This window comes from Esox lucius, chromosome 13, assembly GCF_011004845.1.
Source record: "Esox lucius isolate fEsoLuc1 chromosome 13, fEsoLuc1.pri, whole genome shotgun sequence".
NCBI lineage: Eukaryota > Metazoa > Chordata > Actinopteri > Esociformes > Esocidae > Esox > Esox lucius.
This window is the reverse complement of record NC_047581.1, coordinates 10,223,366-10,239,795: the sequence shown is the minus strand read 5'-3', so window position 1 is coordinate 10,239,795 and position 16,430 is coordinate 10,223,366. Positions and strand designations below refer to the sequence as shown.

Sequence of the window (16,430 nt, the reverse complement as noted above, 5' to 3'; positions counted from 1 at the left end):
AATAACAGTCTGAAGCTACACTCGCTCTAGCTCGACCTCACTCTCCCTGAGTAAGAGAGTTTGTGCATAGAGGGACAGCCCAACAATTACTTTTAGCCATTTGGGAACTTTGACAAAGATATTTGTCATTATTCTCCTTTAATATCTACCCGGAATTTGGTGGGACTGTGCTAAACAGTGGTTACTAATCGAATGACAGGCAGCCAAGAGAGAGAGAGAGAGAGAGAGAGAGAGAGAGAGAGAGAGAGACTACAGCCTAGAGATAGGGAACGAGTGACAGAGACAGAGAGAGACTACAGCCTACAGAGATAGGGAACGAGTGACAGAGAGAGAGAGAGAGAGACTACAGCCTACAGAGATAGGGAACGAGTGACAGAGAGAGAGAGAGAGACTACAGCCTACAGAGATAGGGAACGAGTGACAGAGAGAGAGACTACAGCCTACAGAGATAGGGAACGAGTGACAGAGAGAGAGACTACAGCCTACAGAGATAGGGAACGAGTGACAGAGACAGAGAGAGACTACAGCCTACAGAGATAGGGAACGAGTGACAGAGACAGAGAGAGACTACAGCCTACAGAGATAGGGAACGAGTGACAGAGACAGAGAGAGACTACAGCCTACAGAGATAGGGAACGAGTGACAGAGACAGAGAGAGACTACAGCCTACAGAGATAGGGAACGAGTGACAGAGAGAGAGACTACAGCCTACAGAGATAGGGAACGAGTGACAGAGAGAGAGAGAGACTACAGCCTACAGAGATAGGGAACGAGTGACAGAGAGAGAGAGAGACTACAGCCTACAGAGATAGGGAACGAGTGACAGAGAGAGAGAGAGACTACAGCCTACAGAGATAGGGAACGAGTGACAGAGAGAGAGACTACAGCCTACAGAGATAGGGAACGAGTGACAGAGAGAGAGACTACAGCCTACAGAGATAGGGAACGAGTGACAGAGAGAGAGACTACAGCCTACAGAGATAGGGAACGAGTGACAGAGAGAGAGACTACAGCCTACAGAGATAGGGAACGAGTGACAGAGAGAGCAAAAGAGGAAGTCCATTTAAACATCTGACCAATCAATCAGCTTTCGTAGCAGATGAGTTAAGGATGACACAGGCTCACGAGCGTGGAAGACCGACACACACGCAGACCAACAGGTGGACACTCGCGATAATGTGCGTCTAATAATGAAAGGGCCCCCAGCCGCCTGCCGCAGGCGTCGCGGCTTATAGAGCTGGTTACTGGGAGAAGGCCGAGCCGAAGGTCAATGTCGACGGGGCGCATTATCAGCGCAGAAACGCACCACTTAGAAAGAGACCGCAGGCTGGCACAACAGCGGCCAAATGTCACCTCACCGACCGCTCATCGAACACTTTCACAAACAAACAAACACACACACACACACACAGTATTATAGACTTGTGCAGGCGAGAAACTCACTGGAATGCTAATGGGCTGACGAGGGACTGGAGCGGCGGGGTCGTGGGGAGTTCGTAAATAACGAGGGGATTGGAACTGGACAGGGCTCTCTTGCGGCTGCAGTTTGTCTCCTCCTCGCCGCCTCCTCGACAGTGTTTAATTACTGAGCTCTTGATGCCTGTCCAGCTCCTCAGGAGACACCCAGCGGTCTCGACTACGCTCACGCTGGGAAGCACGGGACAAACCTTCCCCGCTTCTGGGCGGACCCCGGACACGTCTGCCGGGGGCAATTAATCCAGAGGGTCAGAGTGGGAGTGCTGCACCACCAGACAAACTGAGACAACATGCCACGCGCCTCTTCCCTCGCCGCAGAGACTGAACCAGGCATCTCTGAACGTGGCGACATGGTTTCGAAACCATGACCTTCCGGGTAAAGGAGCTCAAACGGGAAGGTGCAGGAAGGTACATACGCGACGCGATAAGCAAACCAGTATCTCTCGGATAGACAGACATGCTTTCAGTCCTACGCAACTGGAGATGAGCATGCGCGCGCACACAAGAGTGCGTGCGATTTGCTAGCCTCCAGCTGTAACTGGGCGTTGTTCCATAGCATGACTGTCACTGAGGTGGTGAGAGGGCTGGCTCCCAGATCCCAAACTACTGGGGCTAAGCCATCTGCCAAGAGCCTGAGTGCGCAGAGCGGCTGTGCAGGTGAGATACGGGCCCGTTGGATTGGGGATCTAAGGCAGAACAGTTAGCACTAGTCTTCACTTAAAATGACTCAGCGCTCCCCTAGCGGGCAAACAACATGCAAATACAAATTGACAGAGAGAGAGAGAGAGAGACGGACAGAGCAAGCGCGTTCTTTAAGGGAGCTGCGCCAAACACTGCCAGTTGTACGTGTATGTGTGTGCGTGCGTGCGTACACGCGTGTGTGCCTGTGTGTCTGTGTGTGTCTTAAAGTGTTGCTGTGGTACCCTCAGGACATAAATCAGGGTATGGGCTGAGGTGATAAGTACTGTTGAATACCGACAACTTAAACATGCAAACACACACACAGTCTTAATCAAATCCACACATAAAATGCTCAAGGCATATGCATTCGTCTGCAGCGCACAATCGAACATTTTACACACGAGCACGTATGCAGCCGTGCACGCACACACCACCTGTGCACCAACACATCACCCCGCCAGATTGTTCGAGCTGCTAGAGAGTCTGGATGATCTACTGCAAGTTCCCATCCACTCCTGGAGTCACTAATTAATACACTGATTATTATACCCACTGAGGACCACCTGTGGAGCCCAGAGAGGAAGCGTGATTACCCATACAGAGATCAGTGGGAGGGCACACAGAGCCACACACACACACAGGTTCATTCTGTTATCTCAGGAAGTTGTCAATGCTGTTATTTTTGCTTGGCAAGCCAGCGGCTGACTCCTGGATATAGCAGTGAATTACTAGCGAGAATTGAAATTCACAGCGGTATATTAAACTGAAAACCCACATGAGGAGCTACAGGGGCGTGTTTTCGTGGACCAGACTCACCAGTTTCTTCCTCTTGTCCTGTTCCGTGGGAGGCTCCTCATCGTCGCTCAGTTTGGGCTCCTCCAAATGGCTCATCAGCATACAGCTAGCATAGAGAAAGACAGTGATTTATTACACACATACTGATGAGAGAAAAACAGAGTTCCACAGCACACACTGGTACTTGAACAATGGGCACAGCATGGTACAGTTCACACATATTGAGTAGACTCACACACACAAAAATATGTACCAAATATACACATTGGGATGTGGACGCGCACATATTCGGCTAAAACGCACGGTCAATAACGCAGCAGCATAATGAATCATGGAGGGCTGATGAAGAGTCTCAGAGAACAGGGTATCTTAGGCCGCGACAGCCCGTCGGAAAGTCCTGACAAAATGACTGCACCCCTCCATCACTCTCTTACATCATCAACGGAACATGCACTTCGTTGACAGTCGGGGCGCGCACGCGTACCCGTATGCACACACACAGGAAGAAAAAACGAGCCCAGTAATAACTAAGCATTTGCGCCAGGGTGTCCATTTATTGCAGCAATAAAAGCAGAGGCATTTCCATTTGCTCTGATGTGCGAGACTGATTCCAAACAACTTGCAGCATCGACGGCAGCCAATATAAGAGAAAAGTGCAGGTCAACTTTTAAAGAACAGTATGGGGACTCAAAGTGGGAACTAAGTGCGCTAAATTGCAGTCTGGACAGGGATTGGTAAGGACAGGGCTGATATCTTACATCTGGGGTAAACACCATCATGGAGTGTACCTGTCTTACCAGGGCCATTTCACACCCCATCACCCCCCAGATTGGGCGAGCCACAGAGGGGTCCAAAACGAAATACCTGCGCCTGACGGATTTTGGCTAATCTCCCCAACTTTCTGTCATTAAAACTTAAGACGTATTCCAGACGCGTGTGGTGGATCGTCTGCCATATTTATCAGAATCCAACAAGGGTCGACAGGGGTTCCTCCACTTTCCGTTCCTCGCGCACGCCCGTCTCATTTCAACTACTTCGGTTTTGCATCTCATGCCTCCCGCTTTCGAACATCAATTGTCTCGCTTTTGTCATGGAGGGGTAATGTTACGGTTGCGCGTTCGGGTCGGTCAGACGTACTCTTTGAAGGTTCCCGTGTCCGAGTCTTCGGTCATCACGTCGTGCAGCGCCTCCACGCAGATGTTGACGATGCCACAGAATTTCTCTTGGACCACGCTGAAACACAAACAAAGAAAAACAAACGTTCAAAAAACAAAACACAAATAGAGGCCCACAATACCTCAGTGTTAACAGAACAGGAACACAGTGAGACAGATCTGTCCATGAAGTGACAGACCTCTCGTGGCGTCTCCTCCACATGCTATCAGGCGGGTTCATCAACGTGCGCGTTCCAATGACTTGAAGCGGTGTCAAATACCTGGCACAGTCATTGTAACTAGCATCACACGTGTCCTATAGAAATAAATGAGGGGCATTTCTTAACGTGTCTGTGGATTAGTCTCCGCCTTAAGCCAGGCTATACGTCAAAAGTGTGACATCGGCATCCTGCTGGGAATTGTACCCAGCTGCCGTACATCCAACGCACACTGGACCAGTCCTGTGAATACACTCCACGGAGAGAGGAAGTGCACATCCTAAAAGGCTGCGGCGAGCGCGGCGCAGAGGAAATGGAAGTCGGCGTTTTCCGACTATACCAGCTGGGACGGCTATGGCCCCGCTGAGACCAATTCAACATGATCACTTCCTGCGTGCGCGAGCGTGCGCGGACGGTTAGATGTGAGATCAATTAAATAAGCATCACACTAAATAATCACTGCCAGGGTCCTAAATATCAAATTCAGTAATAGACTTGTAGCCTCTGCCCATTCATGTGCTCCCCCAGGTGACAGGGATGATGTTCAGTGAGAATGCTTTGACCTTTTCACAACGTGACAGAGGGCTTTCAGCTGTGTCTTTGTCTGTGTGGTGTGTGTGCGCGCGCGTGCGTAAGCTGGCTCAGTCAGCTTGGTCTCAACGCATCAGACTGAAACTAGAGTGAAATGCATGCTGAGAATCCATTGGAGATCTATACGGCCTTCTGTCACAGGCTTTTCTAGGGTCTAGTGTTTATCGCTTTGAGCCTCGCGGCTTCAATTTGCACATTACTCACCTCTTGGGTCCCCCCTGTTCTGTTCCCCCTCAGTCATTCTCACTCTTCCAATCCCTGGTCACGTTCTCTCCCGTCTCCCTCCCGCTCTTGGTCTTTCTACTTGATTTTTTCCTGTCTGTCATCATGTCAGTCAAGATCTTCCGAGGTACAAACAACCGTTATAAAGGGGGGTACCACACTGCCAGACACGCCCCCCAGGGGAACTCAGACCACGTGATGCTCCAACTCATCCCTGAATACAGGCAGAAAGATAAAACCTCAAAGCCTGTGAAATGTGCGACGCGTATCTCTGGTAGTCCGGCTTTCGGTCGTCCTGTCTTCTGGTTTCACTCCCCTACTTTGCTTTTTACGGACAAAAAGATTGCAGGCAAAACAACCCATAAGAAAAAACCCTGTCATTCCCTGCACAATAAACAAATGAAACAAATGCATGAAAGGCAACAGAGTCTCATAGATCTGACAGTTGCTCTAGTCAATACATTTGACTAGGCCTTTACAATGGAGGACGTCATCCACGATTCAATGGCTAAGAGCCCAACCAGAGACTGCAGTGTACCCCAAGAAAGTAGAGGAGGCCAAACATTCAAAACACACTCCCAAACATGGAATGGCCTGAAATGTAAACCTACAGGGAACAATGTCTTGCTTTCAGCTTTCCCCATCGGCCAACCTGACGCTAACAGCCACGAAAAGTGCATCTTGAATTTTCAACAGCACAGACAAGGAAGGAACAGATATGATAGGGCCCAGCACAGATGCTTTATAAACCTTTCATTTTTAAACGTCCGAGTAGACCTGCTTGACAAATAAGATTGAATGGTTGCTCTACCGTGTAAAGTGGATGATTTGTTTGTAGGGTTGATGGATAAAACGGTGGGCTCAGTTAGTCGTGCTCAGCATCACAGGCAACTCAGTCGGGCTAGCTGCTAGCCATTTTAGACCTCAGGTATAAACCTCAGGTGGAAGCACTTGTTCGTGAGCATGGCCCCATACATTCCAAGCAAGCTATCAGCAGTAAACTGCGGCTATCAAAGCTAGGCGTTAATGGCAGGGGCCAGCCCGGAATTACGCGCATTGATTTGCAGACAGGCAATGCGATTAAATTCTAGTTGCTGTGATTTAAAGTTGAGATTTCGGCTGGAGGGAAAAGTTGTGCAAGAGATGGGTAAAGGGAATTCATTGAAAATCCATGCCTAGCGAACTGAAAGTATGTTCACAGCAGATCAAATTGAATAGAGAACTTGGGGATTAACACTGTTAGGATTTGTTAGTGCTGAAAATGGGTTTCTCATTAACTATCATGGCTTATATGGGTCAAGATTTAAACCAAAAAAATCTATTAATTTAATATGTGTTTCTGGCATCACTGCATTTTAGGTTACAAGAATAACAGTATAATTGCAAATTGTCACTATATCTTCAGCTTGCAAAAACAAAAGGCCGGCATGCAAGAACAGAAAAAACTAAGAATAAGAATGTGGCGCCGTAAAAGTCTGCTTGTAACGTCATGTGAAAAACTAAATATTATGTGTAGTAATTGAAAACCCTATTAACACAAATGTAGATTTATATTTTACTGATCAGTTCTAAAGTTAGCTTTTCTGTTAGAAACATTCATTGTGGTGAAATCTAAAAATATTTTGTATGTGTCAGAAAAACTCCTCCGAACTCATAACATGGTGTTAGATTCTGTCAATTTTTTTAACCATGAACAAAATTAATGCAACCGAAAGTTAGGGGAGAATCTTTACTTAGCATGAGTCCAAGATGTTGATCATCCATAGTTCTTACATGTTCTCCAATGATTACAAAGTTAACACAGTCCTTAATGCCAGTACACATACAGTGAGGGAAAAAAATATTTGATCCACTGGTGATTTTGTAAGTTTGCCAAATGGCAAAGAAATTATCAGTCTATAATATTAATGGTAGGTTTATTTGAACAGCGAGAGACAGAATAACAACAAAAAAATCCAGAAAAAATATTACAAAAATTATAAATGATTTACATTTTAATGAGTGAAATAAGTATTCGACCCCTCTGCAAAACATGACTTAGTACTTGGAGGCAAAACCCTTGGTGGCAATCACAGAGGTCAGACATTTCTTGTAGTTGGTTTTGATTTGTATTGAATAATCACATTGAAATGAATGAATGCATCCATGTTCTCCTTTTACAGTTTGGGCCCAAAAATGCCTGTGCCACTATATACAACCTCCTTGAACGTGAACACAAGAGACACATTGACGGTAGAAATGGTGGAGAAAACACCTCAATCAAACGGTATTATGATATTAAAAGAATACTTAAGCATTTTCGTGCACAGCTGGGTCTCTGCCAAATGTAATGGGTCTACCAACAGGACAATGATCCCAAACACACTTCAAGACAGAACAATAAACAGTTCAAGTGGCCGGCTTTGAGTAAGAATCTAAACCCCATTGAAAACCTGTAAAGAGATCTGAAAACAACAGTTGGGAAGAGCACTTCAAATTAGGGAGACCTACAGCAGTTTGCACAAAGAGGACAGGGCCAAACTGACAGAACAGAGGTGCAAGAAGCCCATCTATGGCTACTGAAAGCTCTGAATTACAGTTATTTTTGCAAACATTTACTACTAAATCTTAGGTCTGGGTTGTCAATAATCCTTTCAATACCATATATTTATTTTCTAAAAAGTATACAGCAAATTAGGTTCTGAATAAAAAAGATCGGTTCAGCAATATTAACAGGGAAATAAAGAAATGAGGAGACCAAATACCTTGGTCAATTTCAATGTATTTTTTTGAGACAAATGTGATTCATTAAAAAAAGTGCAATGGTGCCATACTCCACTTACGTGGTCACAACCCCAGAACCGCATCAACAAGGAAATGATAAATTATTCATACTATTAATTGACAGCTGCCAAATTGTTGTCCACTACAAGACAAACTTTATGGTACCCTAGTTTATAGAAAGACCCCTTCGCCTTTTCATGAGGCACAATGGTGTTGACATTTGCCAGAGAACCGTGTTTGTTTTAAAATGCAATATCTATTCAAATAGGGTGGAAACTAGCCCACTGGGAGATTTTTTATTTGACAGTTGTGTCAGTCGGTGATAAAATACTGTTAATACTGCATTTAACGCGGTAACCATGGGTACTATCTTAGAGAGAAAGACCGGGGGGAGACGAAGTGAGGGGGGAGAGGAGTGAAGAAAGAGGGTTCTAGAAGCGAAGACGGAGCCAATAATGCAACCATAAGAGGGGAGTGAAAGACAATACGAGGGAGCACGAGTAACCGTTGCTCTTGTGATGAAAAACAATGGGGCAGACAAACTCCCAAGTTCAGTCCGTCAAAGATGCTAATAAATATATGGAGACTGCGTTGCCAGAGTATTTTTTTTAATATTTTTTTTTACATATGTTTGACCCATTTCTGTGGCAACATGGATAATTTGAACAGCTTCACTGCTGCATGTCATCCACAGGTTTGCGTCTAAAGATGTCAGTCGATCAACTGGGGGAGGGCACGCGACTGTACGTGTGGATGGTTGGTATTGTTCCAAACATTAGCATTAATAACACGGTCCACATTATGCTCCCTCGACTCTGTGTTCAGGAACTTGGACCTGAAGGCCTATAGATATGGATAACTACATGCCAAATGAGCTAAACTAAAGATCTGTAAGGTTTATGCTGCTAAAACGACATTCCTTCCAGAAGGCTGAGGAAGTGAGGATGCAGGAAAATATCATCCCTTCATAGATGCATTATCTGGAAGGGTGAGAACAGTGTGGGTCGGCAAAGTCAAGGGAAAGAAAAGAGAGGGAAAAGTATTGAGGGAGGGCAGCAGCAACGTTAAGTCAAACTTGTGAGTGGAGTGCTGGCCGATGTCAAAGTCAGTTTTTATGAATAATGAAAAAAGAGAGGGGGAAGAAAATCTCTATCTGACAGTCCAACAGGATACGAATCCCCGGGGGTTTGTTTTTCTAAAGTTATCTACCTGGATTTAGCTTGTCAGATAGGATTACCTGAAAAGAGATATAATGACTAGAACAGGACTCCGTGTTCAGGTCAACAATTCATCCGTTTCATTCGTTGTATTTCACATGCATACAATCCTATCTGATGTGGGAAATCCATATAGATAACTGGAAAAGTCCCAGATCATACACTTACATTCACACTTCGAATGGGTAGCTTTTTCTCATCATAACGAATGTCTGGTAAGACTTGCCAGCTGACATTGCTTTTCTGTAGTACTACTGCACAGCTACCTGTCCGGAACACACAATCTACCTTCTCGCCTGAGCATGCATTCCTCTCCCCATATATACTCTGCCACTGATTTAGGCAATTACTTCAAAAGAAGATACAGTAACATTGACAGAAGCTACAAATTGCCAGAGTAAAATTAATAGAAATCCCAACCCTAAACATTGGCCTTATCAGACAAAGGCAAAACAACACAGATGTCATGTCACCCATGTCTGAACTAGGTGCATGCAAAGTACAGCCAAATCCTTACACAAAAGACATTCAGCTACTTCTGAAGGAAAAAATACATTTTACGTCATAAGACAAACCTGTCCCGGATACTTTCTGTATTTCCAGTCATGCGCCTAATAAAAATGTACTCGTTTAATAAGCTCGCTTTCCTGAGTCTCTTGATATTAGTGTCAAGCTTGGCTGTCATGGCAACAGATCAAAGCAGGCGCCAGGCGTCATATTAAAGATCTCTTATCGCCGCGTGTCAGTTCTAATCCCGCCCCGCTCAACATCTCGTCTGTGATTATTTTCCAACAGGTGTCAACAGGACCTTCACCTCAACTCCAGATAAACATGTATGGGAAGATTACCCTGCGGTGCGAGGAAAGTCAAAGCATGTTGCTTTTCGCCCAAACAATTACACGCTCTCACAGCTTTGATCTCCAATTTGAGATATATTTGAAATAAAAGCAGCAGCAGAACTTCCACGGTGAAGTGGAAAACGTCTGATTCTGTCTATTAGAGGTCTTAACTGATCTGTGCACTAAAGAGTCAAGGTTTTCACTGCGGTGCTGTTATTCAATCACTGTATGATCGTGGTAGCACAACACAACGCATGTCAGTAAGACTAGCATGCCAATTTACAAACGGCCAGGGACTGAGAGAGAGAACAGAAAGAGAGAAAAAATATTTCATAAATCAAGATGAGCATGTGCTGACCATGGTACTCTTCAATGACACTGACGTTTGTCAATGCAAGCTGGGCAAAGGACACAAAAGCCTACGAGGGGTATGTTTTTAAAAGTCAAGCTATACTTACGTGACAACTTGCAAAAGACCTTTCAAACAAAAACTGGTAGGAGATGAAATGTATACCCCGCCCCCAAAACACAATATAATGTTAATTACATAAATGGGTTGCTTGTTTTAGTGATGGACTGATGGGCTTATAGAGAGCTAAATGCTCACCTTTCAAAGAAAACAAAAGGGGATTGAAGTGCTACCCCCTTAGATAATACCTGCCTGATCCCTCTTCAAAGCTGAACACAGATTTCACAATTTGGCAGTGACAGAAAATAAACCAGTCATCCAACACATCATTATCCAAAGATAGGACATAAGGAGGCCATAAAATGACAAACCATAGAAAGTGAGTGGCAGAGAAGTGTTAGTAAGAGTGGAATAATTGCATATTAAGAGAGAGGGAGCTGTTATCAGAAGCTCCTGTGCTATCAGATATTTACATTAAATTACAGCCTGAGCAGAAGCTGCGGTCCCCATCTGACACACACAACAGTCAATTTACACAAGGTGAAATTATTTCTAATCTCCTGTTTCTTTTTTTTCTCTCCACAGAGTGCACTGACTCTGGATAAGAGGTTCTGCTAAGTGACTGAACGAAGGCACTATTTTATCTGCTCATCCACTGTGGACCTGACTATATAAAGAATGTATTAATTGTTACCATGCCGACTTTGGTGACAAAGGATGTACCTACAACACAACCCCCCACCCAAAAGTGGGCCAGCTCTTACCAATTCAGTCACGTGTAACAAATTCAGACAGGTGCCAGCAATTCAGCTCAATCTGTCGGGCTCCTTCAGAGAAAAAGTTAAAACTAGTCCGCAAGACTTCAGCTCCAGCTGTTGGGTCCGACACTAGGTTTTTTGTCCCCATGGGGCACCTATAGACAGAGCTTGACTTTTGCCGTGCCGTCGTCTCGGGGAAAGGATGTGGGGCAGTATCCTATGACACCACCCATCTTCAGTACCTTGACATCCCTAGTCCACCTCGGGGGTCCGGTTGATCAATATCTGGTTGAAGCAGAAACAGGCTTTGATTTCAGGAGGACGACTGTCCTGAATTGACCATGACCATGTTCACCCAGCGCATTGTCGGAGAGGCCCTCGAGGGAACGCCTCGGGTGAGCCCAAAAGGATATCATTATTGATCCATAGATCCAACCCAGACAGCTCTGCATTCATCCCATCGACCTGGCCTCCTACGTCCAGGCTTTATACTTACATACGGGTCCACTGACACAGGATAGAACACAGAGATAAAAGCAGACCAGGCCAGGCCAGCTTCAGAGTAAAGAGTGATTGACAGTTCTCAGGGCCAACGGACCGTCACAGCACCAGGCGGGAGCCTGTGTGTGTGTGTGTGTGTGTGTTTTAGTGCAGACTGTTTGAATGTGAGAGGCAACAGTGTGTTCACGCATGTCAAATGATGCAATTACTGCCAGAACATCTCTCTCTGTGTGTGTGTGTGTGTGTGTGAGAGAGTCAGCTATGAGGCCAATCAGTGGTCGTTCTGTTGCATCATAAGCAACAGCCAACGGTACTGGACCGGAACATGACCACCGCCAGTCTACGTGGGGTTCTGTGTGTGTGTGTGTTTCTTGGTCACCTGTTATCAGAGGGCAGGAGGGACAGCAGGGCCAGGGATGACAGCTTCCTCCTCTCCGGCTGGGTGATGTTGTCCATGCGGTCCACCCACATCTCTATGACAACACCCAACAACTGGCCCACCTGAGGGCAGGGGTGGGGTGGGGTTTGGGGGGTGCACAGATGGAGAGAGAGAAGAGAGATTAAGATTGAGTTGCAGAAAGAGACCAAGGGAGAGACGAGGGGTACAGAGATAAAGGGAGAGATGTAGACGGACAGACAAATGCAGACAGACAAAGCCGGACAGACGGACGTAGACGGACAGACGGACGTAGACGGACAGACGGACGTAGACGGACAGACGGACGTAGACGGACAGACGGACGTAGACGGACAGACGGACAGGCGGATGTAGACGGACATAGATGGATGATGCCGGACAGGCGGACGTAGACAGACAGGCGGATGTAGACGGATGACGCCAGACAGGCGGACGTAGCCGGACAGATGAGCAGACAGATGTAGATGACATCTGCGGAGAGAAAGCCGTGGAAAAACGGACAAGGTTACGGCTTATCAGTCTTCTGGCCTCCCCCTGTCCTTCAGCATCACAGGCAGGATGTGGACAGGTAAAAGAAAAACAGCTGTTGGGCCTCCACGACTCTGCCCTTATCTGTCCCGTCACATCACGACTGATGGAGCGAGGAGACATGGGGACAAGCCTTGCTGACTGTCTGCGGGCTATGCTAAGAGCTCAGAGATTAAGTGTTGATGCCAGTCGCTCCGGGGACTGAAAAGAGTCCCTGATAAGACCACAGAATCGCAAATATGGATTCGAGAAGGTACATTGGGGCCATTCAGTTGGGACCCAGGCGGCAATAGATTTGTCCAAGGAACCAGTCTGTTAACTTGAGACAACTCTGTCTGTTTTAGCCTTTTGTATGACAGGGAAGTCGGAAAAGCTCGCTGGGGCAGAAACAGTCAGGCGGCCTGTTTAAATGCCCAGGCGAGTTGGCACTTACGACCAGTTGGCCTACTCTGATCAGGGGATCAGTTATCCAAAGCCTGCTACTATTGCCCGAAGCCAGACAGTCCTGGGAGGCACTCGGAGAAGGGATCTGATTAGGGTGGAAACTGGGTCAGGCGGTCTTTTCATGTGTTGCTTCTACCCTCAGATCCGTCGACTTTTTCTGAAAAACGAAGGCGGGGGGATTGAAGGGAACCTTTTCATGATGACACTGAGTCATTTCCACAAGTTAAAAATGCCTCGCAGTTGAAACGTCAAACTATTAAAGTTCTCCACGCAATCCCCTTGTCTAGGTTTTCCGAGAGCACATGTCCACACGGGATGTTTTGTAACTTCTAACTTGATTCATAGACATGGGTGGAGGTTTTTTTAGTCGTCATTAGTACCAAACTTGCCGGGGATCTATGAGCAGCACAGGTTTAGGTTGTTAAATCCTGACATGAGGGTGAATACACAGTGAGGTCTCACTGGGCCCGCGTAGCCAAACAGAGTTTAGTAACATCCGAAAACAGACTGTGCAGTCGGTTGGCTTTGTCTTTCTCCTGTGGGGAAAGCTGTGGAGATGTTTCTGTCTCAGATGAAGAGATGGAGTTCAACCAGACAGCGTCGTGATCCACAAGGGACCAAATTAGAGACGTGCTCAGAGCCAAGTCGGCACAACAGATATCTTAGTATAGATGAATGTGGACTGGATGTGATTAAACAATTTAAGCAGCGGTTGAAGAGGGAGAATTCTATTGTCACTAACTCTCTGTGGCTAGAGAAAGCTGTAGATACACTGGTGGCTGTATATTAAGTTTTAACAGTACATGTGGTAAACATGCGCTTTGCATAGGGTAATACTGTGACTGTGAAAAGCAAGGTGAACGACTGCAGATAAATGCTGCAACCACCTTGCAATGGCATATAAGGTTAAGACACTGTACGTCCAAAATGGCCGCCATTTCACCCCGTTACTGCTACTATCAGTTCTAACAGCATGTAGCCTCACCTCCTGGTTGTACTCGCCGGCCATCTGCGTCAGGAGGACAGAGAAGAAACTAGCGTTCTGCAGCAGGACTCTTCCCATAATTCCCAGGTAGGTGGACATCACCACCGGGTACCTCTGAACATGGAGAAAAAAGGTACACTGCAATTTGTATTTTCTTTAACAGTGAGTATTCAGCTCATGGCTACACATGCCAAAGGTAACTGCCATAAAGGCATGGAACTTAGAGCTTTCAGATCAGTAGCGTGTGATTAAATGAGCTAAATGATGAGCAAAACGATGAAATAGGCCTAAGTTATAGGCTAAATGGGGTATCCTGTCAATCAATGCAGAAAGAGCTTCAGTATTTGATAGGGAAGGGAAGAAGGAGGAAGGGGAGTGGAAGGGGAGTGGAAGGGGAGTGGAAGGGGAACGGAAGGGGAGTGGAAGGGGAGTGGAAGGGTAATGGAAGGGTAATGGAAGGGGAGTGGAAGGGGAGTGGAAGGGCGTAGAGTGAGAAAGAGAGAGACTTGAAGGGTCCTATGAAAAGTCTTGGCAGCACGCCACGAAGACAGCAAAAGGCCAAGTCAACCTGTCGTACAAAACAGAGCTCACACACAAGACAGAAGGAGAGTGACGGACTGCCCTACAGGATAGGCTTGCCAATGCACTGGAAGCAATCGCTCCGCTTGAGGCACAATAAAGAAGTGACAGAACTAAACACCTGGGCTGTGTCGGGACACACTAGGGACACCTAATGAGACGTGCCTGTTGTTCAGTCAGTCAGGTGAGGTGTTAAATGAGGGGAAAAGGGAGACAGGAGGAAGACTTAAGAGGTAACTCACCTCTCCATCCACAACCCCCCGGAACACAGAGGGCAGCAGGGGCTGGAACATGTGGGCTCCTAACACAGGGCTAACCTTTAGAGCTATCTCCACCACCTAGAGAGACAGGAGACAAAGACAGAGATACAAGAGATAAAGGGTGAGAAAGAAACAGGGAGGGGGGATAGTAAGGGAGGAAGACAGAAAGAGGAAGACAAAAAGGGAGAGTAAGAGCGAGGGAGGAAGAATGAGAGATAAGGCAAGAGAGGGAGAACAAGGGAGGAAGAGATTTGTGTGAGACTAAAAACAGCACAGATAGAGAACAGTCGCTGCTGTTAAAGGCCTTCCTGACCTGCAGAAGAGGTCAACCCTCAACAGTGGTGCCAACAACAATTCACATCAAATGTGCTCATCTGGAGCAGTGGGTGACAGTAACAGGACGCGTCTGTTTCGACGGGACAGTAACAGGACGCGTCTGTTTCGACGGGACAGTAACAGGACGCGTCTGTTTCGACGGGACAGTAACAGGACGCGTCTGTTTCGACGGGACAGTAACAGGACGCGTCTGTTTCGACGGGACAGTAACAGGACGCGTCTGTTTCGACGGGACAGTAACAGGACGCGTCTGTTTCGACGGGACAGTTAGCAAAAACCTTCAAAAAAAAGCTAACTTGGTCTCATTTTAGCTTTCAACTTCAAAACGTTTGACATTGGACACAACACAGCCAGTGACTCAGTGATCTCAGTAAGAAGCTGCAAAAATAACTTGCGCCAGTCTGGTAATGCATGAACAGATTAGCTCACTCAGACGGTAAGTGACTCTCTATAGTGTGACCATGAAAAATAACTGGCTATGATGATTGGTGATGCAATCAGCAAAGTGGAGTGGCGGACAAACCATCCTGATTGCCACTCTCCTGTTTCTGTTCTGATTCTGTTCAAGTGAAACCTAATGGGAACTTTCAAGCCGTCTGGGCGATGGTGGCGGGGCAAACGAGGCAGAGCAAGACTGCATTTGGTCCAATAAGAACCGATGTTTCGTCCAATAAGAACTTGTTTGGCCTTGTTCGTTGGAAAATGTATTGCTCCGGTGCGCACTAATGAACACAACCCAGGCTTTTAGGGACTTGGAAGGTATGGGCTGTCTTCTCTTGGTTGTCGTTCTGCTCATTCGGAGCAAAAGATTAGCTGGAACCAGATGTGCAGTAACGCCACCGAGCTTAAAGACGCTAAAGCCCCGAGATCCGGTTGTCGCCACGCATAAATAAACCTCGGAAAAATGCCGGCAGGGGCGCACAGACGCGCACCCAGTGGGTGCAAATAATGACTAGCAAAACTAAAGCTAAGCTCTTTAAAGACGCAATCGCTCTCTCCACCGTCTCCTCGTCTGCATTGGCGCAGTGCCCCGAGGAGACCCAGCTCCTTAAAACAATCCACCGGGGAACAAACATTATGAAGACAAGTCGCAGAGCCATGCACGCCTAGTGTGGTTTTAACATGTACATGGAATGGAATTATACAGGCCGCCTCACGTAGCTCCACAGTAACTAAACCCGTCAGGGGGGAGTCAGGAGTCTCTCTCTGGTGGCAGTATTATCGCCGTCCGGCAGCCAGTCTGGGGGGAGAAAAAG

The 16,430-nt window shown here is 46.7% G+C and overlaps 1 protein-coding gene across 1 annotated transcript in view; it reads right to left on the bottom strand.

Annotated features, from left to right (window-relative positions):
- The window catches only part of ipo11 (importin 11), a 168,155-nt gene that overhangs the window by 37,238 nt on the left and 114,487 nt on the right, over positions 1-16,430 (bottom strand). The window contains exons 24-28 of the mRNA XM_010892441.3: positions 14,821-14,916; positions 14,000-14,113; positions 12,004-12,125; positions 4,090-4,185; positions 2,974-3,058 (exon numbers count right to left, since the gene is read on the bottom strand). Coding sequence (XP_010890743.1) covers positions 2,974-3,058; positions 4,090-4,185; positions 12,004-12,125; positions 14,000-14,113; positions 14,821-14,916 — 513 coding nt within the window. The remainder of the gene's footprint in view (positions 1-2,973; positions 3,059-4,089; positions 4,186-12,003; positions 12,126-13,999; positions 14,114-14,820; positions 14,917-16,430) is intronic.